The sequence below is a fragment of the Nesoenas mayeri genome (genome assembly GCF_963082525.1).
Source record: "Nesoenas mayeri genome assembly, chromosome: 1".
Taxonomy (NCBI): domain Eukaryota; kingdom Metazoa; phylum Chordata; class Aves; order Columbiformes; family Columbidae; genus Nesoenas; species Nesoenas mayeri.
This window is the reverse complement of record NC_137541.1, coordinates 2,466,160-2,491,889: the sequence shown is the minus strand read 5'-3', so window position 1 is coordinate 2,491,889 and position 25,730 is coordinate 2,466,160. Positions and strand designations below refer to the sequence as shown.

At 40.0% G+C, this 25,730-nt stretch overlaps 1 protein-coding gene across 1 annotated transcript in view; it reads left to right on the top strand.

Annotated features, from left to right (window-relative positions):
• Positions 1–847: 847 nt before the first annotated feature.
• The window catches only part of LRGUK (leucine rich repeats and guanylate kinase domain containing), a gene marked incomplete at both ends in the record, with an annotated part of 59,180 nt that continues 34,297 nt past the window's right edge, over positions 848–25,730 (top strand). The window contains 12 exons of the mRNA XM_080359923.1: positions 848–946; positions 1,130–1,408; positions 3,415–3,522; positions 4,163–4,244; positions 5,244–5,344; positions 6,066–6,147; positions 9,516–9,640; positions 14,277–14,420; positions 16,565–16,645; positions 17,819–17,905; positions 19,926–20,032; positions 24,146–24,265. Coding sequence (XP_080216049.1) covers positions 848–946; positions 1,130–1,408; positions 3,415–3,522; positions 4,163–4,244; positions 5,244–5,344; positions 6,066–6,147; positions 9,516–9,640; positions 14,277–14,420; positions 16,565–16,645; positions 17,819–17,905; positions 19,926–20,032; positions 24,146–24,265 — 1,415 coding nt within the window. The remainder of the gene's footprint in view (positions 947–1,129; positions 1,409–3,414; positions 3,523–4,162; positions 4,245–5,243; positions 5,345–6,065; positions 6,148–9,515; positions 9,641–14,276; positions 14,421–16,564; positions 16,646–17,818; positions 17,906–19,925; positions 20,033–24,145; positions 24,266–25,730) is intronic.

The window sequence follows — 25,730 nt, the reverse complement described above, 5'->3', positions numbered from 1 at the left end:
AACTTACCACAAAACAATTGCACAAAACTCTTTAGTATCTTTTCTTAAGATCTACATGAAGACTAGTTGGTATCTATAAGACATTTTTGCAACCCAAAGCTTGTTTACTACAATTAGGGATATTTTTTTTTGCTTCCTATGGAACATGGTGTGGCGAGCTTCCTATTTCCTCAAGGAGGAATTCTAACAAATCAGTGATTTTTAACATAGTTATGCAGGGCTAAACAAAACCATCCACCCCAGAGGGTTCGCAGCACCCGTGCCCGCTCGAGCAGCCGTCACCCATGGGTGCACAGAACCCCAGTTTAGCTCCACATGCCCCCAAATCAACTGCAGAAGCCAGTCATGCTGTGGTGATAAAAAAGCCACAAGACAACAAAGATATTTCAAAAAGCTGTCATTTTACATCCCCCTGCTGTGACAGCTTGATTGCTCATTATTTCCCAAATGTTTGCAGCAAAATTATATAGATTTTTTTTCTACCGCTTTGAAATTGTGCTTTTGTTGTTGTTGTTAAGGAAGTACATTGCTTTGCTATTTCAAACAGCCCCAGACCCTCACCCCAGCAGGTGGCTGAGACTCCCAGTATAAATTATCAGTGTCACCAGTCAGATAAAATGTCACTCACAGACAAAAACTGGGATAAGCCGGGCTGGCCGGTGACTAAACCAGCTGCCTGGAAGCCAGGGCCACAGAAACCCTTATTCCTGTCACAGTGCCACTGACCAAACCACCATCTTGCACAGAGCTCATTTTGGTCTGGGGTGCTGTGGCTGGATAACAATGCCCTGGAGATTATTTGTCTGACGGTATTGAGTGTGTGTCAGGATCTGGGACACGCAAATGGATGGAAAACCCTGCTGTGGAGGAGTGGGGAAAGCGAGAAAAGGTCCATGAGGGCGACCGCAGGGCCTTCAGCCTCAGGTACCGCCTGAGGAGGCCGCCTGTGAGGCGGACTACAACTCCCAGCATGCTCTGCGGCTTAACGGTCCCTTACGAGTGAGCCCCGCGCAGAGAACTACAACTCCCATCCTGCACCGCTCCGCTTGCCGCATTTCTATTGGCTGTCCGTCTGGCTGGCGCCAATTCCCGTCCCCTCAGGGGGCGTGGCGTGTCTCCATAACAACAGGAGAGCAAACAAGATGGCGGCGGCTCGTTTTGTGTGGTGGTCGAGTGCGAAGCCCTCGTAGCGCAGCTCCTCTCGGCGTCCTCCCCCCTCATGACACGGGACGAGGAGAAGAGGGGAGAGGGCGGCCTCGGGGAGCCGCTTCCCCCTCCTCATGAGCCCCCGCAGCAGCTCTCCCAGGGGATTGCGGAGGAGCTGCCCCAGCACAGGGCACAGCTCAGCCTGCCTCGCCATGAAGACAAACAGGAGGGCGATGAGGAAGAGGATTCGCAGCATACAGAGGTTCAGCTAGTGCCCCCCAACTATTTGGGGAGGGGTGCGCTTGTGAGGGAAGAGGCCTTTTCCCCCTCATTGCTAAGTGGGGGAAAGAAGTGGGGAATCCATGGGACACCAGGTGGTGATTTCTCCTTTGCTCAAAGAGGGGAAAGGCTGGTTTGGTCTGTTGGAGCGGTTGAGGGACCTGGGGGGTTCAGCCTGGAGAACAAGAGCTGAGGGGAGACCTTCTGATCTCTGAACTGCCTGAAAGGAGCTTGGAGCCAGGGGGGTCGGGCTCTGCTCCCCAGGAACAAGCACCAGGAGCAGAGGAAATGGCCTCAAGTTGCGCCAGGGGAGGTTGAGGTTGGATGTGGGGAACAATTTCTTCCCCAAAGGGCTGTGGGACATTGGAACAGGCTGCCCAGGGCAGTGCTGGAGTCACCATCCCTGGAGGGGTTGACCAGATGGAGATGAGGTTCTCAGGGATATGGGGTAGTGCCAGGGGTGCGTTAACAGTTGGATTTGGTGATCTTGAGGGTCTTTTCCAACCAAAACAATTCTGTCATTCTTTGAACTCTGCTCAGGTTACAGAGCCTGGCAAGAAAAATGGATTTATTCAAAAGGATAAATAGTACAGTCTTCTAATTAAAGAAAAACAAGTTATAAAACCCAATTACTTTCCTTTTTAAAGCTTAAACCACACAGACCAACCCTATAGGCTGATCACCTCACCTGTGCATTGGCCTCTATAGAGATTAAGCAGCTTTGTTTTAATGGCCAGTTTTGGGGAAAAAAAAACAAAAGCAAACAACAGCCATCCCCTTTGGGTGCTGACAGGGGACAAGGAGGTGAGGTTCTCAGGGACATGTGTTAGTGCCAGGGTTGGGTTAATGGTTGGACTTGATCTTGAGAGTGTTTTCCAACCAAAATGATTTTATGATTCTGTGTGCCCACTTGGCATCCATCTCCTGATGTTCCATAGCAATATATTTGTGCTTCGTGTGCAGCACCTGATGCAGTCTTCCGTGGTTGCACTCAATGACCTTAAAGGTCTCTTCCAACCAAAACGATTCTATGATTTCTGCCTTATTTTATGGGTCACTTCCATCCCTGTGGTGTCAAGGATAGTTCTGGATTGCCTCTCTCTCCTTGCTATATAAAGACTGAGGATAATCTGCCGTAGAAATTGCCAAACTAAACCCCTTTCGTGTTTACACACCCGTCTCTGAGATGCAATAAGCCCCTGGAACCAAGTGATTTTTTTCTCCCTGCTCTGTCAGGTTCCAAAGTTTCCAGCGCCACAGCGTTATCACCTCATGTTTCTACCTAGTGGAACTGCATCTTTAGGCCCCAAATGCTATAACATGTAGGTGCTATAATTTAGATGATTACCTTTTGAAACATTATTTATCTTGGTCCCTAGATTAGCAATTGTTGTGTGACTTCTCCAAGCTTATAGGAATTTCACAAGCCGTTGGCTTATTTTCTCATTAAACCTACGCAGTGGTTCATTAGCGCCATCTGTCAAGTACTCTCTTTGGCAAAGGTTGTTCTCTGAGGAGCTGCTCGTGCTGAACAAATTTAAAGGGCCTCCAATAATGTGCATATTGGGGTACAATGGTGGGGTTATGTTAGTGCTGATTTGCTGAGATGTTAACATCCATAATCAGTGGGAGTTTCATGGCTCAACATCTCTGGCAACTGGTCCTGTTTAGAGCTGCACATTTAAACCACAAGGTAAAAAAAAAATCACAACAAAAAACTGTTGAACCTTTTAAAATGCGCAGAGCTAATACGTGACATGTTTCTGTTTCTCTGTTTTGAGGGCTGTATTCATCATTTTTGTTAATGTCTAGTGCCTTAGTAGGGTGATGGAGCACTGAAAGCAGCGTTTGATTGAAGACTTTTATTAAACTCTGCTCCTGGTTGCATCCCAAGCAGCCTCCAGATTCTACCAAGTGTGGAATTTCATTTCATAAATCTCCCCTTAATCCATTCCTCTCCCTGTCCCCCCCGCTTTTGCTATTTTATAGGGTCAGTTTGATGGAGTGTTGGATGAAGACACTGTGGCTGAGGGACTCCACAAGCTGGGGCTCTCAGCCTCTGGTATCGAATACGTTTATCTTAACCTGTCGCTTTCAGTAAGTATGAGCCAAGAACATCATTGTAAAGTGCTTCTCGCTCAAAGGCTTCCCTTTTTTGAGCAGCAAATAGTTTTTCTAGTAAAAAACAAATCAAGAGGCAGAGTTGTGTCTCTACTTGTCAATGCCATTTCTTTTACATGGGACTTTTGACAAGACACAGCATGATTCTCGCTGACAACTGCCATATCGGTACTGCTTTTTTTTCACTTAGTAGTAACAGCAGCAAGATTTTTCTTTACCCAATCTTTGGGTGTGAAAATGTATCTTCCTGCTTCAGTCAGCTGGAGAAAAAACACCTGAGAACGCTGGGTTCCTTGGCCCTTCAGAAAGTTAAAATGATTGTGTCTTTTTTAAAGATTACTTGTTGCCTCTTTTCCACACAGCCTTGTTTTTTCTGGCATTTTTTCTCACCGCAGCCATCTCTCCCGGTTGTGTTTTAAAGTCTTCTTTTGACGTTTTCTCCATTCGTGGCTGGTCTGCGGGTCTAACATCACTTTATATGTCATCCTGTTCTGACACATCCTGCTGGAGGGACCTTGGGTCACCTCTTCAATGTCTCCTGCTACTCTGCATCTCTTGGGAAAGTGGCTGAGGTTATACAACTAGTTATTAAATTCTCTTTGCTTTATTTTTCCAGGGTCGTGAGTTAAGTGACATTAGCATTCTCTCCAGATACATTCACCTACAGAAGCTGGAACTTTCATATAATAAAATTAATGGTATGTAGTAAATACACTAGTAAATTCTTGGGTTGTGAAATCATTTAAGATGAGGAAATGCACTGTACCATGTAGCTTTAATATCGCAAAGTCTGGTCTACATTTTCATGGTGTAAATACTCCAGCTCTACAGAACAAGGCGGTGGCGAGATCTTCTCAAGAATGATGTATGGACCATTCAGACAGCGGCACCAGCAGATGCTTATCAGGGGGAACATGGAGATTATCGTCCAGTTTATTATCCAAAGATAAAATGCAAGCAAGCATGTTAATACAAGGTTAAGGTTGTGATTTTACATGCACAGATGTCATAATATTTAAAGTTATGTCTGGTACAGTTTTCTCAGCCTTGAGCTTTGCTTTGGCAAGGTTTCCCATTAGTGACAAAATGTAAAACATCATATCCTGGATTTAGGAAGTTAACGAATGGAGACTGGAATAAACTCCATGATTTTCTGCTCCTTCCCTCTCCCTTGTTCTCCCCAGCTAATTTGTTTAATTTAATATCAAAAGGAATAAGCTGTGATGGACAATCTGCTGCATTATTTCTATCAAGATTATTTCACTTGAGGTGCTAGAGTCTAATAAAAGCAGCACTTTTGTAAGGTGGCACTTCTCCATGCTCATTTTACTAATTGTCTGTGAAGGTGATATTTGAACAGAGCAGGGACTTTTCCGTAGTCATTTAGTCTTCAGTAGTGGCCTAAATACTTTTCTCCACTAATTAATAACACAGGACACAGCTAGACTGTCATTCTAGAGGTAGCTAGAATGTACAATGTAATACATACATGCAGATTGTAATTGTAGCACTGTATAAATGTAGGAGTTGTAGTAGAAGGTGTCAATAGATTTGATTTCTGCATTTCAAACATCGCTTTCTGAATATGTAACTACAAATTGATTGCTGTTGGACATAATTATCACGTTTTGACATGACGATCTCTGCATTTCCCTATGAATTCACGTGCAGGATTTGACGTTTTCTTTTCTTACTAGATCTTTCTTGTATCAGTCACATGCCTCACTTGCTAGAACTGAATGCTTCCAACAATGAATTGACTATGTATTTCCTTTTTAAACCACCTAAAAATCTCAAGGTAAGATGCAAAAAAAATGCATTTTATAGGTTGAAATTCAAAACTGTTTTCTAAATCTAATTTAGACATTATATTTGAACATGTGCAAAAGTGAATCTTTATGCCTTCTTTGTTCTTCTTTCTTACCTCATTTGCTATTTTAGCAGCTTTTCCAAATGTTTGGGTGTTTTATGCTGCACATTTCAGTCTTTTATGTTCTTTCACACCCTGAACCCTGGCATGCCATGGGAAGGTGTGTTGTTCTAGCCAGAATTTTTTCCTTGCTTGTCGAATTCATTAGACCTTTAGTGGAATCATTTCCTGCCTTTAAAATTATGAATTAGTATGAAACACATACTTAAAGTGTAGCTGTGTGCTGGTCTTCCCTTTGCTGTTGTTTTCTTGTAGCCCACTTTGGGTTACGAAAAGCAGGAGGTTGTTCTGAAACGTGACCTTAATGTATTTGTCTTCTCTGTTGATGTATTTAATACGTACGCATAATTACAGGATCATTAATGATAATGTTGTTAGAAGAAAGTATAATTTTGAAAGTTCCCAAAATGTGAATTCTGGGTGTCATATAAAAGAGCCTTTCTGTTTGTGTCCCAGTATTAATATTAATGATCTTCTTATTTCTTCCACACCCTTGATCACAAGTTTAATGTAACAGCCGTTTAGTTTCACAAGACAGCTGGAAGTGCTGAAGAAATAAAATTAACTTTGTCTCCTTTTTTTTCTTTAGGAAGTAGATTTTTCATACAATCAAATACCTAAAATGCAAGATTTGTCAGCGTACCAGTCGCTTACTAAACTCTTACTGGATTGTATCCTTTATGGAAACCTGAAGGGGAGAAAAGTTGCTTGTTTGCTTCAAATAGATACTTGTTTGCTTTGTATTTTTCCTTCATGTTCCTTTTGCCTTTAGAAGCAAGATTAAACACTGTAATTCTGGTGGTGCAGCTGATCTTAATTTACTTAAGCATGGGTGATGTTAAAGGTGTTGGTATATACGTGTAAGGTATTAACCTGCTAGAGGAACACAAAAACCCCTCCACTTCGCATCACTTAAAACTGAAGTAGTAACGTGTCTCACTGTCTTTGCATGGCAGAGGTAATAAATAACCCCAGTATTTTTATATAAGAAAGGTTAATAGGGAATCATCTTGGAACGCTAAGCTCCCTGAAATGAAGAAGGTGCATGTTGTTTAATCTTAGACGCAGCTAATTATGCAGAGACTGGGGAAGCTCTGTAGAGGACAAGGCTGTTTAATGACAGCAAAGAGGATCTTTAAGCGAGAGAGAACTTTTTGGGGTATGTTGAGGGGGTTGTTCTTCTACCCAGGACACTTGTGGAGTCATCATCCCTGGAGGGGTTTAAAAAGCATTTAGATGAAGTTCTTAGGGACATGGTTTAGTACTAGAGTTGGGTTATGGTTGGACTCCATGATCCCGAGGGTCTCTTCCAACCAAAATGATTCAATGATTCTACCCACCTCCACATTGTCGCTGTAGTACCCAGTTTGTGGGATTAGAAACACAATTCTGGCAGAAATCAGATCGATGTGAACCTGCAGATTACATTTCTTCATTGCTTATTTCTCCAAGGCTGTCCATAGGACTTGTAGTCTCCCTAAAGATCCTCCTACGCTTTTCTGAAAGCTCTTCTGGAGTGTCATGTTGACACGTTGCCTTCCTTAAAATTGCTCCCTGAGGGTTTCTGAACCTTCCCTCTTTGCCTCATAAACCACATCTTGATTTTCCACTCTCTGAAATGGAGAAGACAGCAGGCTCTTGCAGTTTTTTCTCAGTCTCTTGTCCTCTTAGTAGCCTATTACCAAATGATATTAATACAATGTCTTTTTCATGTAGGAGCAGATAAAGCATTCACAGGGCGCCCAGGTTGCATTATTCACACATTTTACGAGGTGTGCAGGTGACATGGTTCTTGTCAGAAAATGGCATTTAGACACTATCCCTTTGCAATTCTAATTTTCTGTCGCAGAGCAAAGACCATACAGCAAAATGAAGAGGAAAAAAGATCAGAGATGTGCATTGTAGATTCAAATCGGTATTTTTTTTCATTTGTTTTCAATGCAGCAGCATGCTGTTTTCAGTTTCTCCATTTGTCAATGAAGGTGCCGTTGAAATGGGAAGAAAAACAGTTTCATGCATACGGTTGCAATGGGACCCTCTGAACAAGAGGAAAATGAGTGCAGAATTTAGAAATGCAGAATTCAGAAGTGCAGAATTTAGAATAGCAAAGTGGCACCGTTCCTAACCCATGTCAAGCACTTGTCACCACGGACATGGCAGGCAAAACAAGCTGTTCTTTGTAATTATAAACGAAAATACGGCATTAAATATTGTGCAGTAGCAGAAATGTTTGGTGTGCATTTCTCGTTAACACTAACTAAGCATTTCTTACCATATTTAAGTGAATTGTGATGCAGATGGTAAGGTCATTGTAACTTTTTTTTTCTGAGAGGTGCACACACAAGCGCACCTGACAGGTTTATAAATGAGTTTTCAAAGAGGAAACTGCCCAAACCAGAAAGGGAGACAGCTTGGGCAATAATACCTGACAAAGCCTTACAGTGAGGACTAAAACTGATTGTATTAGTTTTTAGTGCCGAGCAATTTGCTGCCTCATATTGATGCTTATGACTTAAACAACATTTTTTTTCTCGACAAAACTTTTCAGTTGAAAGACAAGCAGTCCCATTTTGAATGCAAATCAATTAGTATCTGTCAAATATCAGTGGATATGGTTTTGTTTTGTTTTTTAAAAGGATAGAGACGGCCTAGTGTGAGATCCTACAAAAAGCTTAATCTGTCCTTATTAGCTCCTTTCTCCTCCTCTCCTTTCCCATCTAGGCCTGCACATGTAGAACTTACTGTACAATTAATTACTGTTAGGAAATAACAGAGTTAGATCACAGTTATTAAAGAGTATTCTCTTCTCCTTGGCTAAGCTTACATTTTGTTTGGTTACAGTATCATTTAGACTGAGCAAAAAAAGTCCTGATAATTCGTCCACTGCCTGGTAAGACTAGAAACGTGACCGAAATCTCACTTGCCCCTGTTTGAAGGCAGAGTTCATTCTCTCAAATCAATTAAAAACGTTTTCTTCTGTGATTGCCTAAAGGCATTTCTCTGTGTCGTGCATGTTCTGGCTCTTTTTTTCAGTTATATTTCTCAGTTTTTTTGTGTAACTAGTCCCAGCTTGGACACTTACAATATGAGTGCAATTCTCCTTCAGTCACCAAACAATGAGACACCTGGATCAGAGTTATTTATTATATATTATATATAATATAAATTTGTAGAATAAATTATTTTATTTCCATGCAGTGGAAAGGTAAAGATTCAGGTACCTCTGCAGTTCATCCCATTACAAGAGGGCAATCCTTTGTTGTCAAAGGAAACACGCTTGGTTTAAGGAATTTGGGTAGTTATGTTAATTCTGAAGTTTGCTGAGAGGAATCCCAACTACTTTTACAGCTGCTTTCGAGTTTAATGTTAATTTAAAATACACTTTCCCCTTCCAGCACAGATGGCCAGTGTTAAACAGGTGGAATTTAGAGTGAAATAGCCCTGTATGGTACTGTCATCTGATACTACTTGGGTAATTTGCGTATAATTCTTGCATGTCAAGGTCAGTTTGGAACCATATTAAGTACTCTGTAAATGTAAAACGATCACGCCCTTCTCTGATGACTCGTATTCTAAGCTGGCCTAATGACTGGTGCCCAGTTAAAGGCATAAAGACCCCCCTGTTTTAGCCTCTGATGAGCAGAATAGAGATTGCAGCACTAGAATTACAAGATACTGGTGAAGCAGCTCTTCCCCACGTTCTTATTCCCTCATTTTCACTCCTTGATTCGCCACCTGCCCCAGTTACACAGCTTGAAAGTCACAGAAACTTTCTGTATTAAAAGCTCCTCCAAAAAAGGGGGGAGGATATTTCTAGCTGGATCAGTATCATTTATCGTGCAGCCCCACAAAAAGCTATTTCAGTCAAATGAGGCAGTAAGAGCGGATATAAGCATCTGGGATTTTAAACTCAACGTAAAGCATTTGATATCCAGCTCCCCTTAGCATAAAATTCACCCCCATTGGCTAATTTAGCTGCTAATTATTGTGAATGCTTTGTCTTCAGTTCTTGTCCTTAAATGCAAAAACCTCTGTGTAGTTAATAACATCGAGGAGATAAGAGGACTGGAGAAGTGTCACAGTCTGACTCACCTCAGTTTGTCACACAACAGGCTCATTGCAATCGCTGGCCTTGAGAATTTACCTATCAAAATACTCAATCTGGTAAGAAAGAAGTCATTCTAGTTGTTTTCCTGTCTGTCTTTTATCAGTATATTATTGCCTTAATAAATGTGAAGGTAATAACACGTTTTCAGAGATATGTGTAATACCGGATGCGTTTTTTAATTAATACAGGGTTATAGGATAATACAGATTAGAAGGGAGGTGTGAATTCATCTGATCCAGCTTCCTGCTCAAAGCAGAACCATCTCCAGCACCTTGTTTTGCATTTCTCCCAAGATATTTTGCATTTGCTCTGGGTAGGTTTTGTTGTTTCTTAGGTGATGTGTAAGAAGTTACAATCTGTGCAAGTCCCACAGTACAAACAATGAGGGGTTTTGTTTTGTTTCTTTGTTTTGTTGGGTTTTGGGGTGGGTTTTTTTTTGTTATTTTAAGTACATTTCTTCATAATTTCCTCAAATTTTTAAACTGAGATTGGACATGGCACTTAGTGCCATGATCTAGTCAATGGACTGGAGATGGACCAAGGGTTGGACTTGATGATCTCTGAGGTCTTTTCCAACCCAGTCGATTCTGTGATAAAGATGTGCTCATGATAGCAGTGAGCGAGGACAGGAGAGGGAGAAGCAAGGGCTGAGGAGCCTGCACTGATTTGAGAACACAAGTCAAGTTTAGTATGCAAATATGATATTTTATTAAAATGTATTTTATTTATTTTGTTTAATTTTTAAGGATTTTTCTAATGAGATAGGGAGCTTTATGTTGCCAGCTTGGCGTCAAGCTATCTAGGGTATAATTGATTAAATATAACATTCCTAGGTTGTATTTTAAGATGCTTTAGCGGGATTTATCTTATCTGGCTTCTGGTTTCTGCAGTGCAGGGAACTGCACTGGAGCTGGTTATTCTCTGCTGCTTTAAAATTCAGTGGAGAGAAAAGGACATTTAAAATACTTCATTATTCTGATCCAGCTGCTGACATCTCACAGGATCACAGAATCCCAGAATGTAAGGGGTTGGAAGGGACCTGGAAAGCTCATCCAGTGCAATCCCCCCATGGAGCAGGAACACCCAGATGAGGTTACACAGGAAGGTGTCCAGGCAGGTTTGAATGTCTGCAGAGAAGGAGACTCCACAACCCCCCTGGGCAGCCTGTTCCAGTGTGCTGTTAACCTTAGTGAGAAGCAGTTACTTCTCAAACTTAAGTGGAACCTCTTGTGTTCCAGTTTGAACCCATTACCCATTGTCCTGTCATTGGTTGTCACCGAGAGGAGCCTGGCTCCATCCTCCTGACACTCACCCTTTCCATATTGATCACCAAGAATGAGGTCACCCCTCAGTCTCCTCTTCAAGCTCCAGAGCCCCAGCTCCCTCAGCCTTTCCTCACACGGGAGATGCTCCACTCCCTGCAGCATCTTTGTTGCCCTGCGCTGGACTCTCTGCAGCAGTTCCCTGTCCTGCTGGAACTGAGGGGCCACAACTGGACACAAGATTCCAGGTGTGGTCTCCCCAGGGCAGAGCAGAGGGGCAGGAGAACCTCTCTGACCTACTGACCACCCCCTTCTAACCCACCCCAGGTACTATTGGCTTCCTGGCCACAAGGGCCCAGTGCTGGCTCATGGTCACCCTGCTGTCCCCAGGACCCCCAGGTCCCTTTCAGGATGCATCAGGCCTTGGAAGTGCTTGTTTCTCTCTGTTGGGTATGAAGGATAACCAAGGATAACTAACCCAGATATAGAGTCTTTCTGCCAATGCCTACACTGTTCTTGGTCTTTTACAGGTCTTGGGAAGGCATTTATGCTATAAATACAACAGGCTACTTCTTAATAGGTTTTACTTAATAATTTTTAAAGTATTTAATGGAGGACCAAAAAGCTATATATAGAAATATGCTCATATTTGCCACATTAGTTTTAAGCACCTGTATAAATATTTTAGGTAAAGCAAGTGAATCCCGTATCAAGAATAGAAATATTCTTTTCCAATCCTTTTAAAATTTTAAAGATTTTTCTTCTGTTCTGTAGGAATTGATACAGAAAATAACTGGGATCTGTACCCATCGAGGCCTGATTGGCCCTTGTACTTATTACTACTTTGATATTCAGGAAAGGTATTCACATTTAAAAGTGGACCAGTAGTATGTTTTGAATAATACATTGTAATAGTGTTCAGTAACATATTTTTAATATATTTCAGATGAATAATGCCTTTGGTAGCTTCCATTTATGCCCTTAGTGGCAGTAAAACTGGATTTTGTCTCACTTTTAGTGGATAAGATTAATTCAGATTGTCATAATCCTATTGCTCATTTCAGAACTTTCAGACATGATTTTGCCAATCTAAGCTAACAGGAAGATTTTTTTTCTGTAAATGCTTTTTTCAGGGAGAACTACAGTAAGTCACTCAACCATTGTGTGCCCTGATTTTCTCATCTGTTAAAAGGTCTTACGATAATTCTGTTCACAGAATCACAGAATCGACTGGGTTGGAAAAGGCCTCAGAGATCATCCAGTCCAACCCTTGGTCCAACTCCAGTCCATTGACTAGATCATGGCACTAAGTGCCATGGCCAATCTCAGTTTCAAAACCTCCAGGGCCGGTGAGTCCAGCACCTCCCTGGGCAGCCATTCCAATGCCTGACCACTCTCTCTGCACAGAATTGCTTTCTAATCTCCAGCCTCAATTTCCCTTGGCAAATTTGAAGCCCATGGCCCCTTGTCCTATTGCTGATGCCTGGGAGAAGAGCCCAATCCCCACCTGGCTAGAACTGCCCTTCAGGTAGTTCTAGAGAGTGCTGAGCTCACCTCTAAGCCTTCTCTTCTCCAGACTAAACAAGCCCAGCTCCCTCAGCCTCTCCCCATAGGGCTTGTGCTCAAGTCCCTTCCCCAGCCTTGTTGCTCTTCTCTGGACCTGCTCCAGCACTTCAATGTCTTTCCTGAGCTGAGGGGCCCAGAACTGACCACAATACTCCAGGTGTGGCCTCCCCAATGCAGAGCACAGGGGAAGGATCACTGCCCTTGTCCTGCTGACCACGCTCTGTTAGTAATGGTTATCTGCTCTGCAAAGTGTTTTGGAGGTTGCATTAACAGCTAAGCCTTATTAATATGAACCTGTTCTTCAGTTTTGGTTCTTACATGCTGATATGATTATTTATACAACTGCTTGTCTTTTTTAATTAGCGAAGTAGATAGTCACGTGCAAATTATGTAAACAGACAGATTTTTAGCACAGCCTTTTCTTTTACTAATTAGAATAAAATGTAGTTCTTTGTTTCGTGAGAGCACTCATCCCCTCTCTTCCCATTGATTCAGCTTTATTTCCCATTTTCCCTTGAGCTTTTTAGGTTGGAAGAGTAGCAAGGTCTAAAGTTTGGAAGAAAGGCTTCAAAAACTGTAAATACTGCCTCACTATCCCCAAAAGCCTTTATTCTGATTATGTTCACAAAAATTATACAAATGTAGCTCTAATGAACTGGACTCTCAGGAATTTTATGTTTTGTGAAAAAAGGATCTCTACACAAACCCCTTTTATTCACAGAGTTTTGTGGGCACCTCTTGCGTAGCATTTTGCAACCAGAGCTCTAAGCTGTTTCCTAATAAACAGAGGTCTAACGAAGAACAGGAAGAGAATAAAGAGCCTCGATGCTATTAATAACCTAATCAAACATTTAAAAGTCAGGAAAAATGTCAAGGACAGACAACTGGATTAACATGGGAGTCAGCTGGCTTATTTATTTCAACAGTTCCTAAATATTTATTAATAGAGTATGAGGCTTCTCAGCTTTCAGCACAAGGTGATGCTGATGGAAAAATATAACTTGCAAGGTTATAGAGAAAGAATCATGTCGAGAGGCCATCTGGGTACGTGTGGCCACTGGGGCAAAGATGAGTAAAAATCTAGTGTAATATGTTCTACCTGTTTGGAGTTTGTAGCAGAAACAAGGATGTGATTTGTGAGGCCCTGAGAAATGAAACCATCTGGCGTCCAGTGATAAATGTAGTTCTACTGTCTCATACCTTGTTTGGAAGGAACGTGAAACAATGATGGTTGTGAATTCTCTAAAGCTCGGTCTTTTCTTGTGTTAGAGTCTAGAAAACTTGCAGTAAGGTGTTTTGGTTTGGTTTTTTAACATTCCTTTGCATGCTGTCACTGACAGTAAATAGAATCTGTCTTCACTTATTATGCATTAAGATGAGTTTGTGTATCCTAGAGATATTTTTATAGGCTCCCTGTAGTCCAAAAAAGACTGCACTTCTACCTTAATATTTTCATTATTTATTCTGTAATCATAAGTGTAAATGTAACTGTGATTACAGAGGGCAATTCTATGTATTTATGTATATGCTATAATTTTATGTGCACATCTATTTTCTACATTTTGAGTACAAGAGTATCCTTTAGCCAGTATCAGCTTTAAAAGAATGTTAGAGATGGTTTTGTTGCTGTTGGCTCTCGCTGCTATTCAAGGTGAGTTGAAGACAAGTTAATCAGAAGGTTGTTGATTCGTTTTTCCTTGAGCAGTGCGGAAAGCTGCAATAATTCATCTAAGATGAAGATGGGGCTAATGCATAATCCTATTTGTAATAGGATTTTCAATAATAAAGTGATTTCTTCTTCAGGAAGGTTGATTTTCGTCTGTAGAACTTTATCAACAGCTTATACGCTTTCATTTCTTCTTAGAGCTTTAACCAGATTGAGAAGATAAGTGGGTTGGACAGCTTGAAAACTCTACAGAAACTGGACCTATCTAGCAATAAAATAACTAGTCTAGAAGGCTTGGAGGAGCACGATCTACTAGAGATGATCAACCTAGAGGATAACCAGGTAGCGTAGTTAAATACTCATCTCAGCTTTTTCTAAGAATGCGTACTATTTTTTTGACCTAAAATTCAAGCCCTTTAAGGCTTAATCAAAAAAATCTTACAACACTGCAAGAAATGAATATTAGAAAATATGACATTTTCTCCTTAGGTATTTCACTCCAATGCCGTTTCACATGTTGATTGATACTGTACCCCTCAGGACTAATTTAATATCTCTAGGTGGGTTTATCTTTCTGTTGGCATCACTTCTATAGTATTTAGTGCTCACGTATCTAAAGAACTAGCAGTGCTCCCTTGAGTGGATGAGCCAGGGATGAGTTTGCAGCTTTTTCAGCTTGATTATTCTTGAGGATCTTTACTTACATCACGGCTTTTCTCCTGCCAGGCCTCAGGAGGCTTTGCTAATATCTCTCAGCCCAATTTTATGACCATAGATTTTTCTGAGCTCTTAGCTGGAAGCTTCTTGTAAGGCAGAACGACGTGTACTCTATAACAAAGTGGCTTTTGTTATGCAGCAGAATTTTCACTGGAAGTACAATGATATAATCCAACTCATTTGTATTTGAATTTTAAAACTCAAGGCATATATACATAATACTTTTGATATTGAGCTTCCAGAGAACTTATCTGAAAATACCATCAATTCACGAATCATTTTGACATCACAGACAGATCTGCGTGTGAAAAAGAAATCGAAGAAAATAAGAAATAAAAATATAAACCGGGAGCTGAACATTTTTCTGTCATTTTTCCCCATTTGCAAGATACATTGACAGGATTTAATTCAAGACACCCTGAGTTATTTTTCTCACGCCATGTTCAGGTTGACATTTAAAGGTACATCAATTGCACAAGACAGGAAACTGATGGTATGGTTGCTATTAGCATTAATAACACCACTTCCATTGCCTCAGATAGTTTCCACTGTTCTTTACGGCACGCAAAAGCTATTAACTTTACCTCATCAAATTTTATCTCTTTTAATGATGTTATTGGAACTGTTTAATGAGTCGCCATTTTTTGAACATTTCCTTCTGGAGAATAATTTAAAGAGAATTTTAATTAATTGACACAGAAAGATCTGAGTTACATGAGCTCGCTGCCACCCAGAATGAGCTTAAATGGGCACGATAGGTTTATCTGCAGACTCTGATGTTCAATGATTTTCAAATGTTGACAATTGGCATTCTGTGATTTATGCAGGAAATCCACCCAAATGACATTTAACGTGACCAAAACTTGTGGTGGCCTTCTTGTTATCTCAAAATTAATGCTTGTGGTTGGGGATTATGTTTTTAGACACTTTCATAAGCCAAGTACAAGATAGGGATGGAATCTCAAGTTTTCTAGGTTCAGTCTTAAAATAGTGAAGGAAAATCAGGTTTCCTTACAGGGAAATTCATCCTAGCCTACTATGGATCAGATGAGCTCTGGAACTGCCTCTCTTCAGTAATTTTAAAGTGAAGTTAAGCGCCCGACTTGGTCTAACTCAACAGATGGTGAAAATGAGGCGATGTGAATCCATTTGCCCCGTTTTGTTTTCATTGAGAGCTTTACAACTTTATAACTCACCCGATTTGATTAATCCCACACAACTTCTAACTCTTATTCAATGTGCCCAAGCGCAGCCAGCCCAGGTTTCCTGTGTGGACAAACCAGACCTGAAGTGGAATTCATCACACGCAGCCAAGGACAACTCTGCTGATGCATTTCAGTCAAGTGCTGCAAGTTAGAAAGGTTGAACTTGAGCTCCAGTGAAAAGAAACTCTTCTTAAAAAAGGAATTATTATTATTATTTTTTTTGCTAGTGAACTGAAGCGCAAATATAACCGCAGAATTGCCTCACTTAAGCACATCAGCCGCATAAAAGCTAAATGGGTTAGGGCTTGACATTTGAAAGAACTGGAAAAATGCAGGTGGTTTGAAATTGCCGTCTGTATTATACTGCTGCTCCAGCTAACATCCAACTTGTCTGCCTTTTATGACTAAAGTGCCTTATTGAATGCTGTTAACATGGATACCCATTTTGTGAGTATAATGACATTTTTTTTACGTCCAGACTTTAAGAGCAGGGATTAAAATATTTTCGTAGTTATCACGGGTTCTGTTGCTGCTGATTTATGCTCTGTTTCTGTCACTAATTAGATTGCTGAGCTGCGTGAACTTGACTATATTGAAGATCTGCCTCTCCTCAGAGTTTTAAATCTTTTAAAAAATCCTGTACAGGTAAGAAAAACCTAAAGGGGAAGCCAAAAATGAGAACCTAGAACTGCTGTTTGGGATCACATCTCAATCCATTTAGGCTCAGTTTCTGTCTCTGAGAGTGGCCAGGTCATTTCAGAGAACAAGAAATAAGGAGTGATGGTTTCCCTGGGACATTTATATGCCTTTGTCTGGGAACTTTATCTGGAGCAAAGCTGCGTATGAATCATTATGTTTAATATCCATGTAGTAAATCCATTAATTTTATTAATTCCATTTGTGAATCCATTTATGCATTTGTACTCACAACATCCCATGATTTTTGTTTGGGAAAAGATCACATTTTCATTTGCTTTGAAGGTCTGTACTTAATTGTTCATGGGAAAAGCTTGAAGGAACTTAGAAATATCCCTTTTAAAACCATGTGTCTCTGGAATCTGTATCTACTTTTCTTCTTTAGGATTTACCGAGTTACCATCTATGCCTCTCATTATATTCCCAATTAATGAATTAAACATCCATTTTATCAACAACAATGACATTAGCAAAATATCAGAAATTCTGACTTTGACTCTGCATTTGTAATTTGTCCTGAGGGTTCAAAGACAGTTCTATCCTGACTCTTGTGATTTCTGAGTTGTGTGAATTTTACAGTGATTTCCAGTGTCAGAAAGAAGAAAAATATTAAGGGTTTAACAACTTCTTCTTGTAATTGCCAATTTTGTATTGACTTTTGTGGGAATGGCCTGTCCTGGCACACAATGAAATTAGCATGAAAAAATACCCAAAATAGGCTGTCCCTGCTCCTCCAGAATCTGAAAACCTGTTTCTGTTTAGATGTCCTTCCCCTAAGCAAAGAGATCCTGTTCCTTTCAATTACCGTTTTAATAACTTATACATTAAGCAATCATCTTAAGGCAGCTGCCTGAATTTCAGTTGTTTTAAAAGGACCTTACCGCTTTTAGAACTAAAAAGCTTTATGAACTTGTTAGTGCCAGCTTTCTCCTTTGATTTTTAATTCTTCTTTTTGATTGTCTCCAACTTAAAAGCCTATATGATGACAAATTCATAATGCAAAGTCTCTTTTAAAGTTCGTATAGTGTTGCAATGTATTAAGGCAAATTTAATTTCAACGGATCGAAATTAAATATTTGATAGATCAGGTGAAGTACTTAAAGTGGAAACTTTGTCGTTCAGGAGCAAACAGATTATTGGCTCTTCGTGATTTTCAAGTTGCTCCAACTAACAGAACTGGATCTCAAGAAGATTTCAGTGGAAGAAAAAGTAGGTAAACATCATATAATATAAATATCATATAATATAAATACTGTGCATGCACATGTAGCTTTGTAGTCACTTGGGTGTGACGAATCTCCCATGTTTCAGCCCCCAAGAGAGGCTACAAATTCAGACGCTTTTGCTTTGAAATCCTGATATATACCCACAGAATTTCTGGAGCAGTTTTGTTATGTAAAAATGCAAATCTTATCTAAAAGCTTTGTGCAGTGAAGACAGTTCCTTAGCAGCCATTGTCAATCGAAACAGGCAACTACATTCCTGAAATACTCTGGAGTGGTAGCCACTGTGCTACTTCTAAAATATTTCTAAAATCGGGTTATTTTAGTGTTGCATACAGCAAAGTGAACTCTGAAAGTTATAATATTTGTTTCCTGTTCTATTTCATGCAGCTTTCACTGTAAAATCTTCTCAAAAAAACCCCCAAACCTGCTCAAACTGCTCATGGTGACTTTCTGTTGTAGTAAAAACCTTTCCCCCTTGTGCCACTTTTACTGTAGTTTTGTTGCTGTGTATAGTATTATATTTGGGCCCAAGCCATGCTAGAACTATTAGAATTAACAGTTACCAATTGGGGTTGGATTTCAGGGAATTATCCTTTAAAACTGATCCTTGCAGGAAATGCATCGGTCCTAACTTTAGCCACGTAAATATTAGTGTTCTTGTTTAATGCCAGCCCCCTATATCATGAACACAGAGAAGGGATGATACCAAAATGTAGTTTACCCCACATATTTGAGGTGTTGATCTTACTCTTTGTCTTAGGTGGCGATCTGTTTTCCTTCCAATAACATTTTGAATATATTAAAGTAACTTTTCCTTCTCTATGGACTGTAAAAGTGAGCCTGGATGACTGGTGTAGACTAGGACTTAACTTGTGGATGATTGAAGTCATCTCAGAAAACAGTCTCCTTGGGTTATATTAGGACTTGTCCTCCAGCCTCATAAACTCCGAGTTGATCTGGAGGCAGCAGCTCTTCTGCCTCACTAACACACAAAAGGGATTAACAGAAATGTTGTAGCTTAGCTCAGAAGTGTAGTTTTGAGGTGAAAGTCCCGCTTGCCCAACTTGCCGTCCATGGTTATTGTCGCAGAATAATTTTGCAGCATAGGAACTCAACTTCTTTTGGACTAACCTTGACCAGATGATGTGCGTCAGGCTGCACCGAGTGTGTTCCTCACCACTAATTCAGACCAAAAGACCAAACCGGAGCTAGAACGAGCTCCCTTCTTCCACTTGCCCCAAAATAGTGTGGATGTTGGATACCGAATATTGAAAATTTTGCATTAAAGATCCGCTCCTGTTGCACCAAACTACTTGTTAATTAATATAGTCGTGGCTGTCATCGGAGCTTACGGTGGGATTTTGCAGCAGTGTTGGCTACTTGATATTTGCTGGTTTACATGAAATGACTCAGTAGTTCTTAAACAGTTTCTGAGTGGGTAGGATTAATAATACCAAAAAAATACACGACTTATTAGCAGGCAGTACCCTCAACAGAGTGTTCAGCAGAATGGATGGAGGGAATCCTTGGAGTTTGAGTGTTCTTCCTCCTAGGAAAGACAGAAGTGCATCGTCAGGAGAAAATTGCAATTTGCTTACTTTGTTAATGCCCATTCTGCTCCTCTTGTGATGAATAAGTGAATGGCTTCAGTCCCTCAGGACTTTAGTTCCACCAGCACTGAGAGGATGCAAATTAATGGATAATTAAAACCTAAGCAAAATTACTTTGCATCTTACGTGGCATCCTGTTTTCTTTCCAGTAAAAGGTTGAATATATTAAAGACAGCGGGCTACATCTGGCTGCTTTCCATCCATCTATCAGATTGTACTTAAACCCCCTGAAAAGATTGATGTAGTGGAGCACTCACAGACAACCCCAATACAAAGACTGACCCTCATAAATATGAAATCATCATTATTCAGAGTGATCTGTAAAGCATATTGCAGCTGGAAACAATTACATCACTACTCTCCTTTCTTTTTGCCCCTGAACTGTGGAAACAGGTTGCTGCTGTGAATAAATACGATCCTCCTCCAGAAGTTGTTGCTGCAGAAGATCATATGGCTCAGGTGATGTATAGCGTGCTGCAGCCCCACCGAATATTTGACAGGTAAACCTACCTCCACTTCACATCACCCCCTGAGGGTGGCACTCGAGTAAAGCAGAACACATTGTGACATTTTGAGGGACGTTTTTCTGCCCCTCTCCCACCTCTGAATTAATCTAACGAAGAAGAAACGTTCCGTAATATTCCGGTAGCAGTCTGGAAATTAGGCAAATCGTATTTGGTTGAAATTGATTATGGAATGAAGTGAGTCATTCACCTCTGCAGTCTGAGACAGATTGGCCACAGCTCCATGTCTTTGCAACAAGCTGTTGAAACAGATGGCCATTTGCACCATAAACGAAAAGATGCAACATTTCTATCAATACCCAAAGGCAATTTCTAAAAATCTCTAGAGGGAGAAGAGAGCTGTAAAACGTATCATCTCCCTGTTCTGCTCACTGCTTCTCTTCACACTATTGGCATCCCATTGTGAAGCAAATGACTTTATTTAGTGGCTTTGGGGCACATTTTATATTCATAAAATGAAATTTTCAAGTTTGTACTTAAGGAAGTCCAGCTATTTCTACCTTTGGGAGGTGATGATGCCGACTGCCACGTAAAGCACGTAAGGGAGAGGCAAACCCATGTTCTTTTTCCAACATTTCCATGCCAAATGACTTCTCTCAGTCTCATTTCTCATCTAGAAAATGGAAATATTCGCACTTTGCTGCTCTGCAGATGTGTTAAGATATTTGCTTGATGAATGCTTGGAAAATGCTTTGACGTACTCTGATGGATGATGCTCTGAAATATGCATGATTTATTATTGTATTGGCTACGGTGGGCACTGCGATCAACTTTTGTGCCCCACACCCTGCTTTAACACCATTTTGAACATCTTAATTCAGAATGAGTAACCTGATTTAAGATCCATGATTTAGTAACTCCGAAATTCGTATTTTTAGAATATCTTTATTGCGAGTCGTGTGTTTTCTGGGATTATTGACGGAAGGCAGGAGCCAGGAGTGATGATAGCTCTGAGAATTCTTAGCAATTCTTATTTACTGTGTTGCAGGGTTGGAGATTCCTTTAAAAGAAATAAAATAAAAGAGCACAATAGTTTTACCTAAAGGCATGGATTTCTTCCAATGCAGATATAGGCTCTATTTAAATACTTGTTTATTGGATTGTGTATGTGTATCTCCATTGCTGGAAAGAAACAATTCTGTCTCCTGTCAGAGGTATCGTGTACACAAACATATAAACATGCAAACCAGCATTTATGGTACTGACCAAAATTGTTAATGATGCTTTGAATGTTTGCCCGTGCTCAGCTGGAAAGCACACAAAACAGTCATTAATAAAATCTTCCTAATGATGATGTGTTATGGTCTTCTACACTATAAAATGCTTACTGGGACCAGATTGGTATAGTTCATTTGCATCTCGTTAGATGAGATTATAGTTAATTCTGTTTTAGTAATATCTCTATTAAAAATAACACCTGAAAACAAAGCGAAAAGTTACATTGCAGCATCCTTCGCAGTTAGAAAACATTAAGTTTTTTATGCCATTCCCTCTCTCTGTGTAGCTTGTGGTTCTATCTTTAATTACATGGTAACACACCACTGAACAATATTATGTGTATTTTTCCCCTACTATAAAAGCACATGACATTTAAAAAGGTGGCTTGATCATAGTTATAACAGAAATGGAATAACAAGGCTCTTCAGTCTGTTGGGCAAGTACACGGTGGGACCTGATATCTGGCTATTGAGGATAAATTCATGCAGAGAAGAAATAGAGCATGATTATTTTTAACAATGAAGGTAATTAACTATTGGAACGTTTTACCAAGGGTACCAAGAATTCTCCACAACTGGAACGTTTTTAATTAAAACACACTCTAACAGAACCTCAGGTATCGGACTTGAAACAAGAACTAACCTGAAGAAATCCTGTTGCCAATGTGATGTGGGGAGTCTGAGCAGATGATCCCAGTAGATGATTCTTTTGGCCTTGAAGTCTATTAATCTTGCACGGAAGTGTATTTCTGTACTCACACAGATAAAGTTGAAAGATGCACATTAAATGAGCCAAGAACTCTTTCCAAGATGCTGCTCAGAAGTCGTAGGAAACCCAAAACTTTTGGTTTAGCTTTCTGAGAACCAGTAAGTGGTGATGTAATGAAAAACAGCATTATAGAAATGTTCTTCATATCCTTCTGATGAAATAATAAATCCAAGGAATTTGAGGGTACGAGGAGTTTGAGCAATGAAAACTTATTTAAGGGAATTTGAATTCTGAGTACAATCATGTCAAGTAATGATATATTGTACCATTACTGGATATAACACTTCCTTGTAAAAGAAAAGATTCTGGAGGAATTCTATAATTTACACACAGGTTCCATTCATAGAGAAGGAATATATTAAAACCATGTTGAAGATAAGGGCTCTCCCTTCACAGACCTACCTTGATATAGTTATTCTTCCCTTGAGCAAGAGTTTGAACCTTTTTGCTACATCTTGATCAATTTTGAATCTCTAGTCACTAAGCATGTTTCCCAGAATTCCCATCTTTGAGATGGTTCATTTATAATATGACGGTTGTAGTATCCACAACTGTCACTAACACCTCCTGAGATCATGTTGTCTTAAACTGGTGTTTTCCTTACCACAAATGTCTGGAAAGGGAAAGACGATCTGAACAGCTCAAATAATCAAGATAGGAGGAAGGTATTTCTTGAACTGAACACGTCACCGATTCAGATAACGATTTTTTAAATGTATTTTTACCTTCTTCAGTATTTTTAATGTACTGTGCTAATAGGCTTATTGTGCCAATGTAGTCCGATGTTTTATAATTGTCACCGATTAAATCTCCCAAGAGTTCTACGACTGTCTTGCTTTGAAGTAGCCAAGTGGATGGAACACTGAGCCAGGATCTGAGTTCATTTCACAGCTTAGTAACTACACATATGTATGGACTCGAGCCAGTTTCTTAATTTATTAGGTGTATCTGTTATTTCTTCTGTGAGGATAGTACTCCATAGCAGAATTAGACTGAATCGCATTATTATCTTAGTGCTTCTGAAGCATCAAGTCCCATTATATAACTATAATCTGGTAGAAAATAGAGTTGGTTTGCTGAACCTAAACTAGGAGTAAAGCCATTATTTTGAAATCTTTTCCCTCCGTGCTTGTGTTGGATGGTTATAATTGCTTCTTATGGAGCTAGAGAAAAGCTAAAATAAATATACTCTGTTTTCAGGAATTTGGGTTTACCTGTTTAAAATATCATTAAATGGAAGCTGAACACACACTGATGGTTTCTTTCCACTTTAAAATTTAAATTTAAAGCTATTCGTTAGGTAAAAATAAGTGGATTTATTTCAGCTGTTTCTGGCATGTCACCAAGTGGCTTAATCTAAAGATCTAGCTGAGATTTTAAAAAGGAGAGTCCCAAGTTGCATTCCATTTGTAGCTGTATCAATAAAGCCCTGGACTCTCCAAAGTGCAGAAATGCTATTCATTCTAATATTTACAGCTGGAAGTGGAAATCTGGGGATCTCAGCATGGAGAAAATGGAAGGCTTTGTATTTTTGCAGCACTTCGGGTTCTTTTATTGTCGCGTTATTTGTGTTCAGTGGAGTTTCAGGATCTTGGTGTTTTTCATTGTATTGAATTGAAGAGTTCTTTACAAATTTCCACCTTCATCTGTCAAGGCCGTGGAAGTCAGCAAGGTTACATTCAAGAGTGTGTAAAGGTTTGTAGATCGAGTCCAGGTTCACGCCAGGCTTATTATCCTGATTATTAAAATACTTACCATCCCTACGATAGACTTAGAAAACTCTTAAACAAATCCCAGCAACACCGTGACTGCAGAGGGAGCTTTAAATCACAAAAGATTATAGTAGACGTAACATTATTCCTTTTGCAAAAGAGTCCCGGGGGTCTTTAATGCGGTATTTTGTGCTATTTTTATGTTTCGAGCATGTCAAACTGAGCACACGCTTCTCCTGCTTTTCATCTACACTGTGAACAATGTGAATAGTGTGATAGACAGATGAGATTAGTTGAAGTGGCGATAAAGTCTCCGCAGAAGCTTTCTAGAAAGTTGCTAAAGATTTCATTTGTAGGTAATGTAATGGCTCCTTATTTTCCTTTCTTGTAGCACTTTACCCAGTCTTGATACTCCCTACCCCATGCTGGTATTAGTTGGTCCTCTAGCCTGTGGTAAGAGAGAACTTACTCATAAGATCTGCAGACAGTTCAACAATTTCTTCAGATATGGGTAAGTTTGCTCCGTACATTTAAAGAACACCAAGTGATCAAGTCTAGAATTGCTGCTGGTTTGTTTGTTTGTTTCTTTCTTTCTTTTTAAGAAGCTAGAAGTTAAAGACAACCGATAAATATTCATTGCTATGCATTTCATCTCTTCCCAGGGCTTGATTGCCTGGAGTCATCAAATACTTTCTTGAAAGAAAAGCTATTTAAATTATCATGTTCTTTTTGAAGGTGAACAGCAAACAAACAAACCAAAATGCATCATTTAGCGCTCCTTTTATTGATCTGTTCTTTATACGCTCACTAATGCCCCTCAACCCAAGCATCTGGTTAGATATCTATGCATTTCTCTTAATTTTTGTGATGCACCTGCGTATAACCACATTAGCGTGCCTGTGCAGGCTGCACCCAGAAAATAGGAAAGGCAGCGAGTACAATTGCTGGACCAGTTTATTATCCTGTGAGTAGCGTTATCAGAGCAAATGGCACCTTTCAGACTTCACCACCAGCTGGGAGGACTAATTCTCCCTATCTGAAAAGTCTGAATTACGGTCCTTACCGCCTTGGGCTCCCTGTGTAGTTAGTGGAGAGAAATGATGTCTTTCCAAGGGAGGTTCAGCGTTTGTGAATCACATTCCCTGAGGTATCTACTTATTTTCAGTGCACAGTAGACAGGAGGTCTGGCTAAGTTAGATCAGCACTATCCGTTGCCTAAAATTAGGTGATGCAAACTCTTCCTCTTGTTCATCCATTCCATTCTTCACAATACTTGGCTTTCCTAAGTCCTATAGCACAAGCTATTCGACACTGGTCTGTATTGCCGTTGTATTATGTGTCCTCTGTGTTCTCAGTTTTTTATTACACTAAATCATCCATTATTCATTTCTAACCAGACTTTGGCCATAGTTTCACATCTATAGCGTTTGCCACAATAGGACCTCATTCTATATTTGTGCATTCAGATATTGAAGAGGTTGGTTGTAAGAAGGGGACCACAAGCATGTGCATATACGAGAATAATTCCTGGGAATTCGTAGCATCCCAGGATGCTCTGCCTGTCTTTTGGATGTCACCAAGTAACCTTCTTCTCTAGCATAATACACCCTGGTGGGGCCCGTATGTATTTCTGTCTGCTCTGTACTCAGATTATAACCACTTGCTGGATTATATCATTAAACTGGCAAGTTGAAAAGACATTTTAAGGAAAGATCTGTGAAGATTATGCGACTTGGAAAAATGACTTCATGGCTTTCTTTAAAACAACTACTGTGTTTTGAAAGACTAGATTGGAAATTGCAGACTAATTGAATACCAATTGGCACTATGTGGGGGTTTTTAAGAGCATTGTTTTTATACTGTGTGGTTTATTTCCTAAAAGCCTTACGCATGAGAGGGAAAAAAAAGGGAGAGAAACAGAATCTTAACAGAGCAGAAAATTGCAACCATAAAGCAAAGTTGTATTTTAATTATTC